Source organism: Trichoplusia ni, chromosome 1, assembly GCF_003590095.1.
Source record: "Trichoplusia ni isolate ovarian cell line Hi5 chromosome 1, tn1, whole genome shotgun sequence".
Lineage (NCBI taxonomy): Eukaryota > Metazoa > Arthropoda > Insecta > Lepidoptera > Noctuidae > Trichoplusia > Trichoplusia ni.
Genome location: NC_039478.1, coordinates 9,535,717 through 9,558,874, shown reverse-complemented (window position 1 = coordinate 9,558,874; position 23,158 = coordinate 9,535,717). Strand labels below are relative to the sequence as shown.

Below are 23,158 nucleotides of genomic sequence, written 5' to 3'. Positions count from 1 at the left end.
TCAAAGACACGAAGTTTTTGTTTTTTTAAATGAGGCAAACGCATCGGCTATTATGCCTAATGCGAGGGGTGATAGTTCGTGCACGATACTGCTTTTTTTACAGTTCTTTTTGGCCAAATATGTTAAGGTTATTAGCATTAATCGATTACCTCATTTAAGTACTTACGGACGTAAACTTATTTGTTCTCTACCGTTTTATTTGTCTTATGGAAATAGCCCCAGCTGTGGGCCTGTGCCATTGCTGACATTTTCAATATATTACAATCATATCACCATAGTGTTAAATTTAAGGTCACCACGCAAAACCGTTTATGCTAGACATGTCACAGGTTCGATCACCGCGTAGGACAAGCATTAACGAGATTAAAGAACACTTGTTCTTACCTTGGGTGCATTGTGCTTGTGACTTGAATGTTTACGAAATCCCGCTTTGACACAATTATTGAAATCCGTAGTGTGTGCATTCAGAAAGCTCTAGAATCGGTTTAGATGTCCAAGCGTTAAAGCACAACATACTTCAAATTCGCCAAATAATATTACTGAATAGGATGGGTGTCATTCTCACACTACACAATTAATGTAAAATAATATAACAATAACGTTAACCAACACGCCATAAAGCAGAGAAACTTAAAAAACTATATCAAAACCTATTCATTTAAGATTATTGTTGAAAAGAGACAGCGCTATACACAGCAAAGCGCGGTATCTCGCTCCCACACTACAACAATATTACTTTAAGAGCTCGTAGTAGATCCCGTGACTACAATATGCTAATTAATAAGCTAATTACACCTAATTAGTTTTATTAGCTTAACTGTACGATTGTTTTAATGTTAATTACGCTTCATTCTAATTAGAAGAATAAATTAAGCTTCGAATGCAATTTGAGACGTTGTTTTATTGATAGTTTTTAATTAATCATCTCACGACAGGTAAGTAATACTTGATTAATTGTTCTACCCACTACCAGGTTTTAAAATAATGTTACGATAATTGTGGGAGCGGGATAGCGTATTACGAAGCGTCGAGTGACATCTCTTTTCCACAATTCGAAGTGGTGATAGACTCTTTGGTGATTTTCCTTTTTTAACCCTTTCAATGTTATTGATTAGGCCTTAATGGTGACCTGTTCACTATTGTATATCTTTTAATATTGTATATCGTTTCCTTAATAAAGGATCTATTATCGAATGATTACTTAAATGTAAATGGAGGATAAAAAAGTCCAAGGTATCTTTTATCTATTTATCTTTTAGCGTATTTATGAATTAGTTACTGTTTGTCCAGTGATCTGTCCTAGACATATAAAGTCATATTGAAGTATTTTTTAAACGATATTTTTTTAAAGTGTACACCCAATGATTTTTTTTCGTAATGTAGCATAATCGCTAAAAAACAAGCGTTTAAAATTTTAAAACTAAAAAAGAACACAATATTCCAAATTCTCATTAAGACCTTCTTTTTTCAAATCGATTAACAATGCCCGTCATTATCAACTGACATTACAAACGTCATCGACAGCCGCGACACTTTAGCATCGTAAAATGGCCGTTTTTCTAAAACCAATGAACTGTAAACGATCGCCGGTGATGGGGTGACCAAATAAAGATAATTATAACTACAATAAAAACCGAGTTATATATTCCGATTGGTATCGCCGACCTACAGGGTCGTGGGCAGGTGCTACCATTTACACAGTAAATATGTTGGTGTACAGCATATTTCGAACCTCGCGACATAGCTCCATTATATTAGCACTACTAGGAACACTAGATGCTACATTCCTGCCTCAATACCAGTTTTTGTGGTCAGTTTTCCCGCGGTTATAGATACGCGGCGAGATGTTGTTGGTAAATCTTTTGAATCGTCGACGAGTGAGAGCTGTTGTAAAAAAGTAGTGAAGTGCGAGTCGGACTCGTGACATTAAGGGTTCCGTACAAATAGGCTAAAGAAAAAAACTGATGACCGAGCCAATAGTTACTTAACCTGGACTTTTTTGTAATAGTTTTCGCAAAAATACATCATCTGTAAATGTCTGTAATTACATACAGCCTAAATACAGACGGACGGACAGACAACGGAGTCTTAGTAATAGAATTCCGTTTTCAACCTTTACGTGCGGATCCTTAAAAAACTCAAATCACGCGCGACATTTTACCGGGCCTTTACTAAAGAATAGTATGTAGTTTTCATGTAAGGCATAACTCACAATGCTCAGTGCTTCAACTTTTTTTTATAGCGAGCACTGTCGTCGTGCCACAGCCAAGTGCGATAAAGCGGTTAATTAAAACAAGTGTCGTTATAAGTACGGTTTAATTGTTTTTGTAAACGCACACGGACTTTTTTGTCACCTTGAACAGGCGACTTTTTCACAAAAACTTTATGACGTTGTGAAAGGCTTAAAAATACTCTTAAATTAGACGAGACACTCGATAAAAACAATAGGGATGATGACTGGGTAAAAAAAGAAAAAATCTATTGAATCCCTCAATTACATAGTTTAAAATTATTAGACACCATTTTTTTTTTTTGAAAAACGAAAATTTATAAAGATAAAATGTTTTAAAGTTGAGGAGAAGGGGCTTGGGACGTAACGATTTCGAAAAATTTATACACAATCGTGACGTCACGCGTAAGTTACATTCGCTGTAATTTGATCAATTTATATTTGCGAGAGAAAATAAAAAATACGTATCCATTAATAAACATAAAACTACAAGACGGACACTGAAAAAAAGTTGTCGTCGTGCATACCATCTAAAAGCTACTTAGGATATTATGATCCTACTTGTATATTTTTTCTACAGTTCCATTTCACGGTCCTTAAAAATGATGAACATATTTCCCTAAAATGTCACCTGCAATTGTAACTAAGAAAAACGGAACGCATTGCAACAAATTACTTATGTTCGGTCAAGCCTAACGATTGTTGCTGGCGACGTGTGTCGTGAACAGAATCGTTTGTTGCAAGGGGAACAACACTAGTGAGTAGCGAGTAGCGACTGGACAACACTTACACAATAGAAAATTAACTATGTATGGGGTCAAGTATAATTCCGTTAGGGTTTGAAAACACAAATGAATAAAACGAAGTGATGACGTCTAAAAAGTTTACTTCTTAAATCGAACACCGTTCAGGCAAAATAAGAAAGTTAAAAAAAAAGTTAATACCTGCGGTATTAAGTAGAACATTAAAAGAGGTCGTAATGTTAACAATGCAATGAAAAATATTGGACAGAAATATAAAATTGAAATTACTACTATAAATAAAAATTGACAAAACAAACGTTTTGTTCCAAGAAGTATTCGTTCCTTTAAAAATACTTTTTTTTGCATATTATGTGATCCCGTTACTGCCTTACTTCTTTTATTAGCAGTTTAAAAACAATAATCGTTATTGTTTAATATAAATTTTATTAATTTAGTTACTGCCTTTACTACAAGCATTTTTATAATCGCATGTAATGAAATTAATATTCGTAAAAAAAAGGAGTCAATATCTCGATTGATTATTTACCTTTTATATGATCAACAGGTGATTTAAATAACTCGTCATTTCATAGTGACGGCGTTATTTTAAACATTGTCCAGTAATTAATGAAATACCTGCTGGTCAATTCTCTTGTCGCGGTATTTGTAGTCAAACTCTTTCGAAACGAATTACCCGTTTTTCTTGTAGTTTTGTGTGCATTTGGGTAGGTCTGAGAATCGACGTTTCCTGGATTAGCTAGTTATTATACTTATACTATTAAGGCCCGATTTATCAATCGTCACATAACTTTTATCTGAGGGATAAATATGGCCGTTTGACATATTTTCTATACAAAAGCTGTCAAACTTCAAACATAATCGTCAAACATATTCGTCGAATAAAAGTTATCTGGCGATTGAAAAATCGGCTCTAAGTTGCGTAGCTATTATATCAATCTGTGTTCCGCATTCGAAACTAATAACCTGTTTTTAGGGTTCCGTACCTCAAAAGGAAAAAACGGAACCCTTATAGGATCACTTTGTTGTCCGTCTGTCCGTCCGTCCGTCTGTCCGTCCGTCCGTCCGTCCGTCTGTCAAGACCCTTTTTCTCGGGAACGCGTGGAGGTATGAAGCTGAAATTTATATCAATTACTCAGGTCTATTGTCCCTTGAAGCTGTGAAAAAATCAAACTTCTAAGCCAACGCAATCAAAAGATACAGCCGTTTATGCTGCAAATTTTCGACACTTGCAAGGGAATCAAAACCTACAGGGTGCTTCCCGTGAACTCAGAATCTTGAAATTTGGTACGAAGCAACGTCTTATAGCATAGATAAAGGAAAAATTACGAAAACCATAATTTTTTCGTTATATCACATAATATATATTTTTTTAATAATTTTAAACTTACTACCTATTTCCTCATAAACGCGTAGAGGTATTAAATTGAAATTCATACCAAATACTCAGGTCTATAATACCTTTAAGCTGTAACAAAATCAAACTTCTATGTCAACGCAATCAAAAGAAACAGCAATTTAAGCTGCATATTTTGAAACTCGCAAATACTCGCAAGGGAATCAAAACCTAAAGGGTACTTCCAGTCGACTTAGAATCTTGAAATTTGGCATGAAGCAACGTTTTATAGCACACATAAAGGAAAAATTCCGAAAACCTTAAATTTTTGGTTGCATTACAAAATATATAACCTTGCAGGTTTGTACGGAACCCTCGGTGCGCGAGTCCGACTCGCACTTGGCCGGTTTTTTTCTTTGCGAATAGCTATTATAAATATTTGCAAGTTTACCCACCGAGCTATAGGCAAAGCCAGCAATAAGTAAGTAAATAAAGAAAACAATAGACCTTAATCAAACAAGCAAAGCACAATGTAAAAAAAAAACTAATTTTATTTGCAAAAAGAACATGTTTAGAATACATTCCATTTTACGTGACAAAGTCACAACTGATTACTAACGCGATGCGTGCATCTAACAACAAAGAAATTAGTCGACTTCACGGTACGCTAGCGGTCGACTAGGGTTGCGAATTTACTCGATTTACTCGATTCATAACGCACGGCCGCTCAAACTGAATCGAGTGATTGGACGTCAGTGCGGACGCACGCGGTCACACGCAGTTGCGGTGAGCGCACATCGTATCAATATTTCATAGAATCATCATCATCTGTAGCTTTGTGATGTTTATCAGTTGCTTGGTTTTACGTTAATTTTTCGGAAAATTTTGAAGCAAAACAGATTGCTGACTGCTTGCGTAATAAATCAAACCACTGAGCTCTATTATTGCTTTAAATACTTAACAATGTATTTATCTACAATTCTGAAAAACGTTGCAATAATGTGACTTTTATCAGTTGAGACAACAATAACGAAAAGCCCAAAACAACACCATTCACAAGTTGAACAAAAGTGTCGACAACATAACTTTATATCGTTATTTTATCGAACTTTTAATATCCGTACAGAAGATTAACGATCAAATTAACAAAGCCGAAATTATTGTCCGCCAAATGCCATAAAACGTATACAAATAGAGACAGTCGCATGTTTGCTTTGAGATATCAATCTTGAGGGCCCATTGGCCATCGAATCCGCGCGAACCCTCGCAGATAATGTTTAGACGTATAAATGAGTTCGATACCAAAAGTTTTGCCATCAAATTAAGTAGAAATAATTCGGAATTGCTAGCTCCTTAGTCCGTTGACTTAAAGTTGTATTTTGCTTGGTAAGTTTTGTTTAAGTTGGTTGAGTGTGCGACATACGTTGATAAAAGCGCGCCTCGATTGCGAGGAGCAATAAAGCATGTCAATAATTGGGAGGGACGCCACTGTTTGGTCGGAGTCAAACTTGTCTATCTGATGGTTCTCTGTTAAGGCGTTATTGTGACAGTGATTAAATGTTATGTCTGGGTTTTAGGGTGATTATGTAGAATGGGACTTATAATTGTTATGCCGTAGCCTTTGCACGGACTTGACGGACAGATACCGAGCAATTTTTTAGTTTAATTATTTTTACTACGGATTAAATAGATGCAGATAACTTTATCTGGATTTTTGTACCACTGCACACGCATAAGGCAGACAAAACCCAATTCTAGAATAATTATTTCTTTAATTTACATATTTTTTTTTTAAATTGTAGATACTAGAGATGCGCCGAATAACTATTCGGTATTCGGTATTCGGCGTATTCGGCAATTTTTTCACTATTCGTATTCGGCCGAATTATTCGGTTTGGTGCCGAATATATTCGGTTCTTTTTTTTTCCGCCACATTACCCGATGTAAAACTAAAAGATATAACTTATTCTGTTATAAGTCTACGGAATACTATAAAAAAATTGTTGAATTCAAAAATACTTTAACTCAGTGTTTATTTTTAACCAAAAATCAACATGTTTATTTCTTAAACAACAACACTTTACTTACAAATTTCTAGTCAATATTTATTTTAATATTAAAAACGCTTTAATCAGTCTTTAATCATAAATTATACTTTTAGACCTCCAAGTAAAATATTTCAACCATAGAACAAGATAATAATCCCTACTATAATATTATAAATGCGAAAGTAACTCTGTCTGTCCGTCTATTACGCTTTCAAGTCTAAACCACCAAACTGATTTTAATGAAATTTGGTACAGAGATAGAGTTGACCTTGAGAAAGAACATAGGATAGTTTTTATCCCGGACTTTTGAAGAGTTCTCTTGCAAACACGATATAACCGACCTCGACGCGGGCGAAGCCGTGGGCGAAAAGCTAGTAATATTAATTTCTGAAACTAAACAGTTAAAACTTAAAAATTATCATTTTTTTAATGTTTGATCTTGCGGGCGGCAAGTATTGACATGTTGAAACCTGTTTACTAATAAATTAAAATAAAAAAATTGTTATAAAATTTTGAACCGAATAGTTCGGCCGAATATTCGGTTCGGTAAACTTTAAACCGAATAGTATTCGGCATTCGGTTATTCGGTGAAACCACTATTCGGCGCATCTCTAGTAGATACTTACCTACTATCTAATAGTAAACGTTACAATAAAAAAAAATAGTTACAATAACGAAAAAGTTTCGACTCTACCCAAAATGCAACAAACGCGAGCATCCCAGTTTGAACAGCGAACACATCCAAAGACTAGGGGAGGCCTGCGTCTTCACTCGGTAATTTATGACAGATACCAATTTGTAGGAGCCATATTAAAATGCGGACATAAACTGTTGGATGGCCCCAAAAATAGGGTGCCATCCCTCGCATAGCTTAGTTTACGTTGTTTATGCTTTTATCATTTTATTGCGCTAAAGTGATTTACATTTTGATACCGAGATGAGAAGAGTTGGGAATAATTAATAGAAGTTTCATTTTAGGCAAGCGATTTAGATTTTTTGTAAAGCATACGGAAAAAATAAGCAATTGTAACAATGTAGGAGTAAAATGTTTAATGAACAGTATTGTATTTCGTCATATATACCATATGGTTTCTAAGCGAAGGTTTATATTATGTTGATAGTAAGACTACTCAAGTGTTAATATTTACCCATTAAAGATGGATAAACAGCAATTCTTGTTAGGTAGTAAAATAAGGAGCCAAGTCTCTGCTTAGATACTGTTTCACTCTAATTCGTTAAAGCACTTATTTTTACTGCCGTCCATATGGTTCACCATTAACTGTAAACATCACCAGTACCAATCCCACTATTAGATAACGCGATCGAAGTAAACTAACATACTTTTATTACTTTCATATCAAAGGAAAACAAATTAAAATGAAGAAACGTGACATATTCACTAATTGCAGTGCCTAAACAGCGTAGTGTTGGGTTATAAACCAAATTATAACGCGCCATAACCTCCAAAGACAACTCAATCGTGTAATGGCGCCGAAATTTTGGCGGGAGTTCACCGATGGCAAAAGCAACACTCTATACAGCCAGACATTTTGACTAATACTGAGAGCGTTAATGGTGGGTGAACAATAAAATACATTTATGCATTTTTATTTACGTCTCGACAGCTCTGTACGCCAGATATAACAAGATTTAATTTTCGTAATTGCTACATAAATATTTTAGTAAAATTAAGTTTAGCTCGAACATTCAAGCAACTTTCGCAGTGACAATTATTTTTTATTAAGATTCGGATACGTAAAAAAATGTTCTAAAAAAAGGTTAGTTCAAACGTATAGCAAACTTCTTAAATCGGCATAATTCTACAAATCAGACAAACAGCGTTTTTCGTTTGACATTAAAAAAGAAACACAAATCTGTCAATTATGTGTATTTAGGTCAATGTAAAATAAACGCAAAAAAAAATTAAAACGATAAAAAAATCTATTTTCTTACCAAAATGTGTTGGTTAGGTTGGGCAGTAGCGTTTTCTTTGTTTTCGTATATTTTTATGACCCCACAGCCGCAGAAGCATTAAGGGTCAAAAAGGAACAGGAAAAATGAAAATGCAGTCAATCTGCGACCATCACGTAAGTTTCCTAAGCCTTATTTTATATCATATTTACCTATATAAAATACATGCTACATAATATTAGTAAAACTATTTGTTAGCGATAATAGCGCTGTTAGTAAATAAAACTGATAAAACCAACCAACCCGCCTAGGACAAGCGTTTGTGTGTCACGAATACTTGTCCCGAGAGTGTGTGACTTGAATTATTGTGTAAACTCCTCTTCTTAAGGATTCATTTCTTTAGTGCGACATACACGACACAACAATCTGTAAAGAAAAAAAAAAGTCTGTTTAAAAAAAAGCCTGTGAAAAAATCGTAAAAATGTGGTTGGTAAAACAAAGACCATGTGTGAACCTGCTGTTACTATGTATACCTGTCTATAAATAAGTATATCATATTCAATAATTGCGGATCAAGAGAGCTTGTACTAAATATAATTGCAATGTGTATTTACTTGTTTGAAATGATATTAAAATTTATTGTTTCGCGCAAGGAACATCAGAGGACGCTGCACAATATTTTTTTATAATAAGATCGTACTAGGAATCTATTCTTTGGGAATATTTCACATTTTGCATTTGGCATCAATTTGGTTAGTCGCGGTCCACAGCTAGGCATAGGTTTCCCCAGGTTGAACAATAAAGCCCTACTTCCTAATTCCTAAAGATGGAATGCTTTTCTTTTTCAGATGTGCCTGTCTGCTATACGAGCAAGAAAAAAGAAAACCGAAAATATTGTTCCCACTATCACTATTTTGTAAGGAAAGATAAAAATAAATTAAGTCTGTGTTCGAAATGTGTTTTGATTCTAACACTACACCTCGTGTTACTTTGTGCATATTGTGTTATACGTAACGTCATGTACTCAGCTCGTAATACAATGCATTTCGCAAAGGCGACTAAGGCAAGTTAATATTCAGGTTTAGGAAGGCGGGTTAAAAAGCTGTTTAAAAATTCGTTAAAATACTTGGTTTTAAAAAAGAAATGATTTAAGTTTATTTGTATTATTAATAGTAACTGGTTCTCCCTCTGGCGTTTAAATAAAGTGCTATTTCTATTTCTGTTTAACTCCAAGTTTAATAAAAATAAGAAAAAAAGCGTGGTATGGAACGCACCTTTTGACAGTGACATTGACAATCGGCTCAGCTGTTTATTTTTGTTGAGTCCGTTTTGCATTGTTTAATTAATTAGATATTTTGTTATTATTTCCGGCAATAACTCACCATAATATAATCCAGTGGTTTCCTTATGAGTGATAGTGTATAAATAATGGTCTGATACGGTGTTACAAAGTGTATGAGAAGGCTCGAATAAAGCGCGGGAACTTGTTAAATCTGGATTGAGTGTGTTACTTGAATATGTCTGCAAACATTGAGATTTCCGACGATGATGACAGTTTTAATGATCCAGGGATGTCTGAAATAATGCTAAATAACTTTAATGAGGATGTAGTATCAATTAGTAGTGATGAAGAAGCACAAATGTCAGCTATGGACGGAGTGGACGAAATACCAGACATTCCCGTTATATCGGACGATGATGAGCTCCCAGAAGTGATTGAAAAGAAGAACAAAGCAATAAAATCATTATTCCAGTCGAAAAGACCCAAAGCTAATAGGATAGCCAAGAAGGTTGAACAAAACAGGTCCAATATCACGAGTTATTTTGCTCCCAAACCAGTTGTTAAAGAGAGGAGGGTATCACCTGTAGAAGGACCTAAAGTGGTCTTTAATAGAATGATAGAAGGTGTGAATGTTAAGTTACCGGTCAATCCATATGGCAGCCAGGTGGCTTTGATGTCCAAGGTAATAATAATAAAATAAGTGGCTTGTGTAATATACTTCTGTATAAGTCTTAAAACATAGTGGTAATTAGAATTGAAGTTGTTTATTTAGTTTATGCTTCTTATTAGATAAAATACTGCTTTATATTTATTAACTAGAAAAGTATGAATTTACAGATGAAAATTGATTTTTGTTTATAGAAACTCAAAAAAGCCATGTGTGCCATGATTTCTTTTTTCTTATAATATGAAGATTTTTTATATTTTATATGAATATTATAAATGTTTTACTTTTTCTCAAATTTCCTTAAACTATTTTGTATTTTTTATTCATTACCAAAAACATATTTACGTATCCGATCAATCATAACAATATGCTTAGTAGGGAACAAGATTATAAAATTTTATTTTTAATTTAGATAATAACTGCCATCAAGAAGGGAGAGAACTGTATACTGGAGAGCCCGACAGGATCTGGCAAGACCCTGGCGCTGCTGTGCGGAGCTCTGGCTTGGCAGCAACATGAACAAAGTAAGTTATAATTATAACTAGATCCTTAAAGGGATTGTCCCTAATCTAAGAGTTAAGGTCAACCACTCCTTTATTGATGCATTTTTCTAAATTATTGGAAAAGCAAGAGTTTTAGTAAGGATAAGAAATATAAATTTTGTATTTTAAAGCTACTTTTAGAAGGTGTAAACTCCAAGTAAAGTAGGACTCTTATCAGCTAACTGCTGCGTTTACCAAGTCACTCCATTTCTTATCATTTCAATTGTTGAAGATTTAGTTATGTACCTACACGTGACTGAGAAACATTTACTGCCAAAGGCTAATTAAGAAATACAAATTATTTCAATTAAGTTTTGATATTTTTTTGACCGAACCCATTATTTGTAGGTCTGTTAACAAATCTGGCAAGTTACATATGATTCATTTCCTTTTTCCGATTAAGCTCAAATTTTGACTGTGTATGTATATTTCATGACAATGCATCATTACACCATCAACTCTAGATTCGTTTGAATAGTATTTTTTATAACTTTTATTCCAAAGCTGAAGAGGAAAGTTTTTAAGCCATAGTATAGCTTGGCTTTATTTTCTAATATATTAGACTCATTCTATACTTCAAATAAATGTCTTATGGCTAGACCCAGAGCTGAAAGTTGAAAATATAGTTTTTAGGAACTTGTATAGTGTTCATAAAAAGAAAACTTCTGAAGGAAAACCTATCACTCAGTTAGAAGAAAACTTTAACAGTGCTTTGGGTTTACTAAGGGTGGTAGACTACTTAACTGAATTTTTTGCCAATCTTTTAATAGCTAAAAACCTAGAGCATTCAAAATTAGTAAATAAGATTAGATATAGATCTCAGATAATTCGCAAAAACGTTAGATTATGTGTCCCAGAAAATATTGATAATTCACAACTGACCACATTTCACATTTAGGCTACATAATAATGGTAATAAATTAAATAATTTGTCACACCAAGTTCTCCATTTGTTGATGGCCAATATTTTAGTTGGTTCAAATGGGCTCAGACAATTGAAAGCGCATTCTTTTTTCGAAATAACGAGGGTTTTTAACACACGCGTTAACCTACTCACTTTAGATCGTATTGTCCCAGAAAACCAGTACAATACAACCCTAACTTGCCAAATATCAAAACTATACAATACGGTAAAAAGCGACAATTGATCACAAGTGTTTGCGTGCCCCAAAGTCTTGTAGGCCGGAGCCCGTAAATAAATCATGGCTGACTGTCGCACGACGGAATGAAACAGCCTAACATGAAAATTGCGCTTCACCGATACTAAATGCATTTATTGCATGCAATCGCGTTCCGAAACCTATCTCATATTTTTAGTTGTCATTCTCGTGTTGAATCGGGATGTCAAGGATTTTTTTAATGAGGCAACATTGTTGCTTTCTTTCTTGAATTATGACCGTTACAAAGTTTTTCAATTAGGTAACGAAATCTTTTGTTTTAGGTTTTGTTCTTCCATTAACGGTGAAATAGAATTTTGTTGTAATATGATAGCAATTTACAGTTGTCGTTGTATTTCTTGAATTTTTCTAGCTTTAGGCGACCTTGGCCTTCAGTTCAAGGCAAAAAAACTCACATAATGACTAGCGCTTTGCTTTATTCCTAATTATTATGCACTTTATCTTAGATTAAAAATAGTATCAATACAGTTGTTACCAGGTCCTTTGATAAACTGATTACTTTCTTTTAACCAAAAAAAAACCAAAATGGACCTAACTACTTTGTATTCCATCAAATTATAAAAAAAAAACAACTAAACGGTTTTTTCAGATAACTCTAAACGAAACTCATATATCTGATTACCGTAACAACCGTTGCTTAACCACGATATGTATTATTATAATATAGCGGCAACAGAAATACCTACATTATCTGTAAAGATTTCGACTTTCTAGCTATTATGGTTCATGGTGGCAGACGGACGAACAGAGGTGCCGCATAGGTCATAACCTTTGAGTGCAGAACTTAAAAACACCTATGGCTACGGGACCCTTGTTAAACGTCAAACACAAATACAGCGTCATATAGCTGCAATATTAGTCTCGTCATTATTAAAAATTAAGACTAATAATGGACAGACACATTTATCAGCAAGTATTCCACATTCTCACACAAATCACATCGAATAGAACATTGTCACGAATGTTCACTTGCAAACTTGGTCTTTACACCCTCTTACCGCAGGTAATGCACTACACCTAAACTTGTACACACTCCAACTTCACCACACTAAAATATTTCGTCACGGAAGTCGCCAAAATTCGGCGTTAAAGCTGATTTAGACGGTAAGAGAAATATCGCGCAATTTGCGATACAATGACGGCCATGATACATCACTGGGGTTATTAGGTGGAGACTACGAATTGGGAAACGCTCGTTGGACCTCTATAAGGTAGCTGACGCAGTATTCGTTTTCGGATAGATCATCAAAGTCTTCTACCGCTTTGGGAAGTGCGGAAGGGAGTATCAGACTTTTACTGACTTTACCACCCATGTTCCTCGCTTTGCTTTTCGTCTACCGGGGTCACGGTAACCCTTGCAAACAACGACGGTGGGTCGGGTGTTGTAGCACACTTGGGAGAGGCCTTTGTCCAGCAGCACCGCTATAGACTAAGTTGTTTTTATTGATACATTTTCTGTCGTACAAAACCGTGTAAAACTCGCCCTTATCCTAACTTGTTCCATATTTCTCTTATCGTCTAAATAAGCCTTTATTGTTACATCACCCTAAGCTCTTCAAACAGTATACTTAATTTCGAAATCGAATTTTGAGGAAGTCGTTCATGTATTGTGTAATGTTTCCGATTTATGCTGCCCTGGTACTTGGCTGTTGAGTAATCCTTGTTTTTCGTTTGCCTTTAATTCGGAGGGTGGCTTTGTTTTGAGTTTTATCAAAGGTTAGGATTGCGGTATGTTGTTGTTATTAGTTTTGATTTCTTGGTAACGGTCGTGGCGTTTAAATGTTGTGTTCGGCTTGTTTCCAACCCGCAGTGAGCTAGCGTGGTGATAATGCTGCCCTCTTCACTCTATATCTATATATAGGCTAGTGTTATATCTGTGGAATAAGATAATCAGATAGATCCACTATCGGAACAAAATTTGGGAAATGCCTAGTTACGAGAACAAGTAAATATCGAGGATACTGCCCCTTTTTGTCATCAATCTAGATAGACACCACTCACATTCTATGTAGGAAGACGACACCGTAAGGAAAACAGTTTAAGGATTTTCAGAAATAATGTTCGTTACTGCGGAAGATTTTCTTCTGCTGTAACAGCAGTACATTCTCTGCCTAGTAGTGGAATATTCATTGTCAGTTTGTACCAACAAGACAGCACGTAGTTTCGCACTTAGCGACAGTTTACTTTGGCCACAAGAAGGATTTTAGCTCTTGTGTCGCGGGGAGTTTCACAAACATCCAAGTCACATGCACAAGGATACCCAGATTCAGAACAAGCTTTGGTGGGACACACAAACGTTTGTCCTACGCTGGAACCAAACCCGCGGCACTTCACGCACGACAGTGACCGACGGATCTCACGGGGACTAAAATCAGGATAAAACTATCCTATTTGCCAATCCAGGTTGTTAACTATCAGTGTACTAAGTTTCGTCTAAATCCTTTCAGTGGCTTTCACGTGACAGAGTTACAAACATCCATACATACAAACTTTCGCGTTTATAATATAAGTAGGATTTCTTCTTTTATACAAACTTACGTCAATACAAGCTGAAAAATCAAACTGCATCCGCAGTGCGACGCTTAACCAGACAGCCATCACAATTCCAACCTTTATAATATGACGTAAGAATTTTATTCCTTTCCTTGCCATGCAACCAAAAGCTACAAGGTTATAAAATGCTTTTTCTATAAGTTAATTTCTTCACCATCTTGTCTTCTGGAACCAGTCTTCAAGATCTAGATGTGATAGTTTGAGAAGCAGGTGTATTCAATATAATCAATGATTATAATAAACCGACCAGCATATATTGATACATGTCAACAAAACAAGAATGAACTTTAGTTTCACAATTTTGATTGACAGCGTTTCAAAGTATACCGGACAAATCGAGTTATTGATTGTTTTTTTTTTAACTTTACCATAAAAGTATGGTTATGTGGATAAGGGGGTTGAAGATGCATGTCTTACAATCATTAGCCACAAATTAACTGGAAATAAAACTCCAATAGTTTTACTGCCTAATTGCATTGCATTACAATATTTTGCTAATAGAAAAATACAAACGGTTGGTTGAAACTGCCATATTTTTTCCTGTAATTAAAGTAACATCCGATCCTTGTGTAAAGGTGTGTGTTGACCGGTGTTGTAGCCGCTAATGTTACATGTTGCAAAGCGAGCATTTGTGCAGTTAGTATGCGGAAATGAGCTGCGGGTCCATTTTCTAGCGATGGGCAATTCAAAAAATATCGACTGGTTGGAAAAGTCCTTAAAAGTAAAATGTACTTCATGTAACAAACAGTATTTAATTTTGCAATTTACAAAAATTGGATCTGTCCTTTTTTTAAAAAATCAATAACAAACTTCATACACAGATGGTCTTCTTCAGGAAGTCTTCTTAATTATGATGGCGGGGGCTAGTTACGTCACTTGCCATTAATAAGAATACTGGTCAGTGTCGTAATACTAGATTAACTTAGTGTATCATCTTGTCCTTTACTCGACTAAGGAAGAAAATTGGAATTGTCTACGTCAATGCAGATGCACTTTCTATTTTCTTACTATGTTAGCCCTCTACAACGGCAATACGATACGGTTTTTTTTTTCCTGGGACAACTCACACACGGTTATCTGATCCCAAGCTAAGCAGAGCTTGTGTTATGGTAACCAGACAACTGATAAACTTACTTATATATTTCTAAATACTTAATATTATAGATAAAATTACACCCAGACACCAGAACAAATGATCATGCTCATTTATCTTCTTTATCTTTATTTAATTATCACACTAATCTACTATTACAGGTTACTTAACCTAATGCGGTAGCTAGAACTAAACAAAGATCTAAGTAATTATGTGAACTACTATCACACAATATTTGTCCTGGGCGGGAATCGAACCCACGACCTCCGGTATAGCAGTCAGGGTCACTTGCCACTAGACCAGCAAGCCCGTCAAATGGAGAGAGATTACGTATAGACCCTTCTTTATTGCAAGAAGCGACTGTTATTATCAAAAATTACGGCATTAAATCGAAATACTGTTCTGCTCATCACCTTTAACTTTAAGTACTTTGACGTTGACGGGTCATTTATCCCTCAGTCATAAGGTTGTGTTTCCTAATTCGTCTTCATTCACATAAATTCTATCGTAACATGACGTACACACTTTTTCTTTGAGCACACACAACCATTATCAATTTGTATGGGCAATTTTATTACTTATTCAGTTCATGTATGAATTTATTGATGTTTCATACTCAATAGCTAATTAAGTGGGCTTGGTTATTTTGCTAGCCATGTTAACACATATTTGTTGTCACAAGAGATGTTATCGTTCAATTGTGCGCGCCATTATGACCGCCATTAAAATTAATAAGTCATAGAGTCAGTGTAGTTTTTTGTGTGGCAACTCTATTTTGTTTTTGGTGTGGACAACACTTGTTGTATGGTATTTTTATGGTCGTACAATTTTCAGTGTGTATTGCTCGTATAGTGTTTTTAACCACATCATAATATTGTTTGTGTACATCATAATGTTATACTTTATCTAAATAACTGGAACTCCAACACCAAAAAGGCGTTACCTTTGACTATTTCAAATACATCTATAATAAGTTTCTTAAGTAATGATTTGGAACTAAAATCAAACGATTCTAATCCAGTTACCTACCTTCTTAAAGAAACGAATGCAAATTTGCCAGTGACATATGAAAGATTATCAAGATTGTCGCTAGAACCTGAAATTTATTTTCATACGTTATTTCTTTAAGTATAATATTAATACGTAGGTATATTATCATGAAAACACCTGGAATAATTCCGTTTCTGCCAAACCTTCCTTCACTTATTTGTAGCTATAAATGCATGCTACATTTCAATAACATTCTGTCTTATTTATATGCCTTTAAAGTCATGAGTATCAGGAATGTATTACATTGCGAACATCGCTTTGTTTTTGTCTATACGATGCAAGGTGACGATTATATTAACTGGAGTGACATTGTAAACGATAAATATTGATATACTCGTGTTATGGGCAGAAGTTATTATTCTAGGCTAAAATATTTTTAAGAGAATAGTGCATGTTCAAAACGTATAGGAATAAAAATGTATCGGTAAACAATATCTCCGGTTCTTCTTCATACAAATGACACTTTGGAATACCGCTCTTAGAGTCATCAGGTATGTAAGTAATTAGCGCTTTCTTAAAATTTCTTTTTTTAGCCTACTGGTTTTTTTTTTTTAATTTTAGATGATACTTACAATGCCGTGTGAGAGTGATAACTCTCCCTATAATTTTAAAACTTATGCCTAGCCAAAAAAATCATGTAAAGCAAATGAATAAGTCAACCGAGCTTACCTTAGACAGAGTTCTTTTAAAAACACATTTCCACGAAAAATATTTTGGACGTATCGCAGTGATTAAAGTTCGGAACAATTCAGTTGACATTTTAAAACGCCCCAGACGTTTGGTGAGAACTGCCGACCGCCAGTCATATGGTTTTGGCGGGCGACAGACTCCACCGCTAGCATTTTTGGTCACGAAAATTTCGCGCCCAATTTTCTTCGTGTCAGCGCTTTGACGGCTCAATCGCGGCTGCCTCAGTTCGGGACTAAAACACGGAACTTCGAGGTACAGGAAAAGTTTTGACAGCGCCATGAATTCGGCAACCGGCTGCATTATGACAACACAATGACTTATACCCTCGGTCTCTGGGTTTATCTGTCTTATATTTTAATGGCATCGGAAAGGAGTTCCTGCGCCATCAATCACGTCGATGTTTGCGGTATTAACGGAACTTGCTGAACATCCCTCCACCCTATACCGTTTAGTCGACGACACCTAAAAAGCTATCTTAATCCAGAACGCATCAATTACCCGCGCGTCCCGAGCCGGCGCTCGCCGTGACACGCCGCCGCCCCTAGACATGTCTTTGAATTTCGATTCTCCCTTCTCCGCATTCTCCCTTTACTTTTTCCCGCAGTTTTTTTCGTTCCGCGTAGCTGGCAACCCTTTTGCTAAATTGAATTAGAATTCAGAATCTACGACGCGTTTGCTCCGAACCGTTGTCACACGAATGAACTCTATGCTCTATCCGACCGGTTCGTAAATACATGAAAATATTCTCTATTCTATTGCGAAATTATTGGTACAATTTTCTCTAGGACTTTATTGTTAAATGGGTAATTGATTACAATGTCAGACGCTTCAAATATTTATGAGAATATGACATTGTTCGCAATATTTCCAGTGTCGAGGCGGCCTTTTATACCGGTGCCAACATAAATAAACTCGTATATGACGTAATCGAAGCTTTATAGCAGCGAATATGTGATTACATCGAATAAAATCCAGTCGCAGCTATCCGCTGGCTGCTCACTATGGCAGGTATATTTTTGCTTAATCTCGATCTTAATGTGTACCGGGACGTCTCGGTAGAGCTCGCTCTATTCCAGCACACCTCTTCCGATGCCGCCGCATGCATAAATCGGCCTCCGCAGTTGCTTACTCTCAATCTTAATGTCAATTAGCCTAATTTGCATCGCGAACATCGAGGGCCGAGGCCGGTGGGAAGCGAGCTGGGACCCGCCGCAGAATAAAAACCTAAAGGTGCCATATTAAAGTTCATAATATTGGTAGTTTACGACGTTATGCGTAAGTTCGTAATGTGGGTGTGGTGTATAATCGTGTTCGGTGTGTTCGGCGTGGGCCAGCCCTACGGCCGTCGCCGGGTTTATCAATCCAGCATCGGTTACCTCCCGCGTCGCGTTAATTCCCGGCTAGGGTTGCCGCCGATGTCGTCGCGTCGTAAACTTTATTTACGACGCCGCCGGCCGATTATTGCCACGACGTCGCTCTTCGCCGGTTCATTTGCATAGAAATTTATACGTGCTGGATGATTCCCTTCGTGTCGTTCGTTTCCGGGTGTTCGATGGCGGGGTGTCGCAGGCCTGCAGGACGGGATATTGATCGATGTGCCCGTAATAACTATAGTGAATGCTACCAGCATGGAGTACCAATTACTCGCGCGGAGTGCCAAGTAACCTACATTGAAAGCTCTTTTACTGCTGTCTAAGTAGTACTTTGTATGGGAATATTTTATACGGCACTGTAGCACTCAACATTACATGTATTGTGGAAATAAAAATAACTACATGCTTTGATGTTATATTTTAGCTACAACTTTTATGAATGATCTTGTGGCAGAACAGGTTCCAATGCCAGGTGGGTCTAAAGCTGTTTGCGTTCAATTACGCCTACTAGCGCCACCTAGCGATGTTATCCAATGTTATTTAGTTAAACGTTGTTGAAGTGTTTATTATGCCTAGTTTCCGATCTATCTCATGATAGATCTACTACTAAACATGTCTTTACATGTCTCATGCCGCATCGCCATTCACTCAATAGTTCTTGTGCCGACTTGTGACAGCTCCCTAAACGTCATTCAGGATGAATCTAATTTCACCCAAATAAGCAGTATATTCTATAGACAATTAAAGTGGGATCAATTATAAGGCTGTGCATAAATAATCACCCACTCAGATGTCAGGCGGCCGCAAGACGCAGCTAATGAGTGAAGGACTGGACGATTGATTCCCAGCTTGCTTTTATCTGCGAATTCATTGCGGCTTTTCAAAGTTTTATTGTATCCAACGAAGTTTATTCGTGTTAGGAATACTGGAGTAGAAGACTTGTTGATAATTACATCGTTTTTACTAGTAGAGAGTAACAAAATATGACTTGCAGATAGATGAAAGTGGAACTTAACGCTTCGTTTTTTTTTTTCATTTTATATTAACTATTGTGAAGCAGAATAGTTTAATAATTTTGATTATGATGATAAAAAGAAAAGCAAATAATTGAGTGACAGATACGCAAAATAAAAATCAAATCATTTAATTTCCTAAAGACACTTTATGAAACAATTACCTGTGCAATGAGGGCTCTCTCGAAGTTACGTCCCGAATCAAAATGAAAAGACGAAATAAAATAAAATCAACAATACAGACTAACATAGTCCATTAAAACCAAGTATCCCTATACCCTTATTCTTTTGTTTCTCATGAGCGTAAAAACGTAGTTTTCTGTGATAATGCTATGTAAAGATATGGGACTGAAACATCCCATTACAGTCGTGTTGGTGACGGTCCGTATGTTAATGGTGTATGTCGAAACACAGCGTTTTTCCAGGCCCGACCATATCGCGGATGGGGCGACGATAAATATGGGCTAGAGGTGGTTCGGACGATGCATGTGCGTTGGTGAGAGATTTCACAGAAGTTTTGGAGGCAATCGTAGTGAGAATTTTGGATAAGTTGGTTTTTGAGCTTTGATTTTGATGTGTAGATTTGGAAGAGTAGATATGAATGCTGAAAAATTAATGTTTAATGTTATTTATGCATTTGTACCATAGTTCACAATTTATAGTAAAAAAGACATGTTGAACAAGACAAAATCACATTGACTAAAAACAAATTACATTTAGTATCTAAGTGCTGAAGGTTGAGCCGATTCATAAATCGCCCACAGGAAAAGACAAAAGAATCTAATCAATAAGTAATAGTTTTTTATATACTTTAGGCTGTTCTGAACCATTAACAAGGTAAAAGACGACAGAGAAAGAACAACATGATAATCCATGTTGTACTTTTTCTTTTCGTATTTTTCATCGCCCCGCAACTGCTAAACAAAAGTCTCTCCCATGAATCTCCTACGCATCACAATATTCTCATACTTTATATCATCTGCCTTACAAATTCTGTTCACTTCAAATCGCCGCACTGTCATCAGTCGCACACCGTCTCCATAGTTTTGTCGCTCACGGAAGTCCCTCCGTGCCGTGACAATAAAAGGGGTAGGCAAATTTTGAATATTTAAACAGTCATTTACTTTGTGAACCGTTGAATAAAAATAAAAATCCACCGATTACGTACCGATGGTAACGTTCGATAGTATTTTATGTAGCTTCCGTTGTAAATTTCCCTCTCCCTAGCATTCGATTCTTCAATTTATCGATAGCTGTTAAATGTAATCTTTGTGATCTTTATCTATGCATAGTGTTTTTAAAAATATGGAGGATGAGGCTTTGACAGACGATCGCTTGAGTTCGTAAGTGCGCTTAATTGAAAACCTGTTACCGATTTATTGAAGGACGTCTGCGGAAAACGAAAACCCTTTTTTGCGATTAAAGTATTAAGAGTCGAAAAATAAGTTTTTTATGATAAATTGTTATAAATTAGCTCGTGAAAGTAAGTGAGGTTGATTTAAGTATATAATATGATATTAAGCATAAATCTTCACACTAAAAAAATATTTTCCAAAACCGTCTATATCTGACGAAGTTAACATACATAAAAAATATGAAGATCTGAATTGGGAACCTCCTTGCGGATCATCCTTCCTTGTGGAAGTCAGTTAAAGAAAACTATGACACTCTCTCCTGACCAGTACTGCTGATATTTTAAAAAGGCTAGTACTTACTGCTTTAAATATCTCAAATTAGTTCGACACTATCCAAAAGCTTAAACTTCATTATTTGGCATCATTATTAAAAATTTAAATCGAGGTCCAAAAATGAGTACGATACGAGAACTAAACCCGTACCCCACAGCGACATCCAGTAGAATTAAACAATTAGTTCGAGTTTGAGACTAAAATAAAACTAGACAATAAGTATAAATAAAATCTAGCTAAGTAAATCAACGTGTTTGATGTGGTGGACATTAAAGTAGATATGAATGGTCTAGCCGTTAATCCAAATGTATTCGGGCACCGTGCCACAGTGTTACAAGACCAAAAATAATGATTCTAGTACTGGTAATACATATTTACTGCTGATAAACACATTGTTGTATCGTGGTCTGGAGGTTTGTAGCCCTGACTGCTATAATACAGGGCGTGAGTTCGATTCCTACCCAGGAATAATGTTTTTGTGATGAGCTCGAGCGTTTTTTCATTTCTTTCTCTATTTTAGAACAGAAGTCATGTTTTCATATTTTTCTTGGCGTCGAGTGGTGACGATCTGTGCCCACCAGTCGGGCTGCATGTGCTTTGCCGGGATATTTTTTTCCGACTATTATCTGTCTTATTATCCAGTCAAATACACGGGGCGCACGTGGCCAGAAAACGCAAAAGATAAAGAGGTATGGAAGAAAAACTGAATTTCTTTGCCCAGCTGTGGGATCTGAAACAGGCTATCCAAAATAACATGCTTTATTCTTTAAAACTGTTTTAAAACAAATACTTTTCATGATTATTAAACTTTTACTACTAGACACGCGAGACGATATTTAATAGCGCTGCAACCCTTATTTTTTTACCGTTTTCCATAAAAACTGGCTCATCAAGGTAGCATCGCATCAATTCGTTCACAACTCATTAAAATTATATTCATGTGATGGTTCCGTGTGCGAGTTTGTAGCTAATCGTTTATATTAACGGGACCATTTGTTTTTAGGGACCATTTTATGTGGTCCCTTGGAGACTTGTCACAAATTAATAGTTGGTGTCATCAATTTTTTATATTAATTAGTTGAAAGCGTTTACCGCGTAAGCTTAGTAGACTGGCCTAATTTTAGAAGCGTTACTTTGGTCATTTTTGATTTTCATCCTTGTAGGCCTCCGTTTTCTTCTTTCTATTCTCCTTTGTCTCTTACCCTTCACATCCATCCTATTTTGAGAATAAGGACATGTAATTGCAGTAAGTGATTGAACGTATATAAATCTCCGTACACAAACATGAAACACTAGCTGTTGCCCGCGACTTCGTTCCCGTGGGTAGAAGATATAAGTTATGGTTTATACCTGCCCTGTTTTTTCACATTTTCCATTGTACCTATCTTTGCTCCTATTAGTCGCTGCGTGGTGGTTTATAGCCTAAAGCCTTCCTTGATGAATGGTCTATTCAACACAAAAAGATTTTTTCAATTTGGACCCGTAGTTCCTGAGATTAGCGCGTTCAAACAAACAAACAAACTCTTCAGCTTTATATATTAGTATAAGTATAGATTTGTTACAGATTATTCATATATCCAGAGTAAAATTCAAAGTGGTCTAATAATGCCAGTAAAGCTAATTACACTCCTACCTACTATCATTTTGTTGACTTCACAACTTGCTAATTTCTCGCACACAACTCGTACTCAACCGTTCTTTGTTCCTTCGGTCTCATTGATTCGAACTTATGTATTTACAAAT

The 23,158-nt window shown here is 35.9% G+C and overlaps 1 protein-coding gene across 3 annotated transcripts in view; it reads left to right on the top strand.

The window, feature by feature from the left end:
- Positions 1–9,578: 9,578 nt before the first annotated feature.
- Positions 9,579–23,158, top strand: part of LOC113493859 (Fanconi anemia group J protein homolog) — a 67,262-nt gene continuing 53,682 nt past the window's right edge. For all 3 annotated transcript variants that reach the window (XM_026871907.1, XM_026871901.1, XM_026871893.1), the window contains exons 1-2: positions 9,579–10,250; positions 10,648–10,759. In XM_026871907.1, coding sequence (XP_026727708.1) covers positions 9,804–10,250; positions 10,648–10,759 — 559 coding nt within the window. In that variant the 5' untranslated portion in view covers positions 9,579–9,803. The remainder of the gene's footprint in view (positions 10,251–10,647; positions 10,760–23,158) is intronic.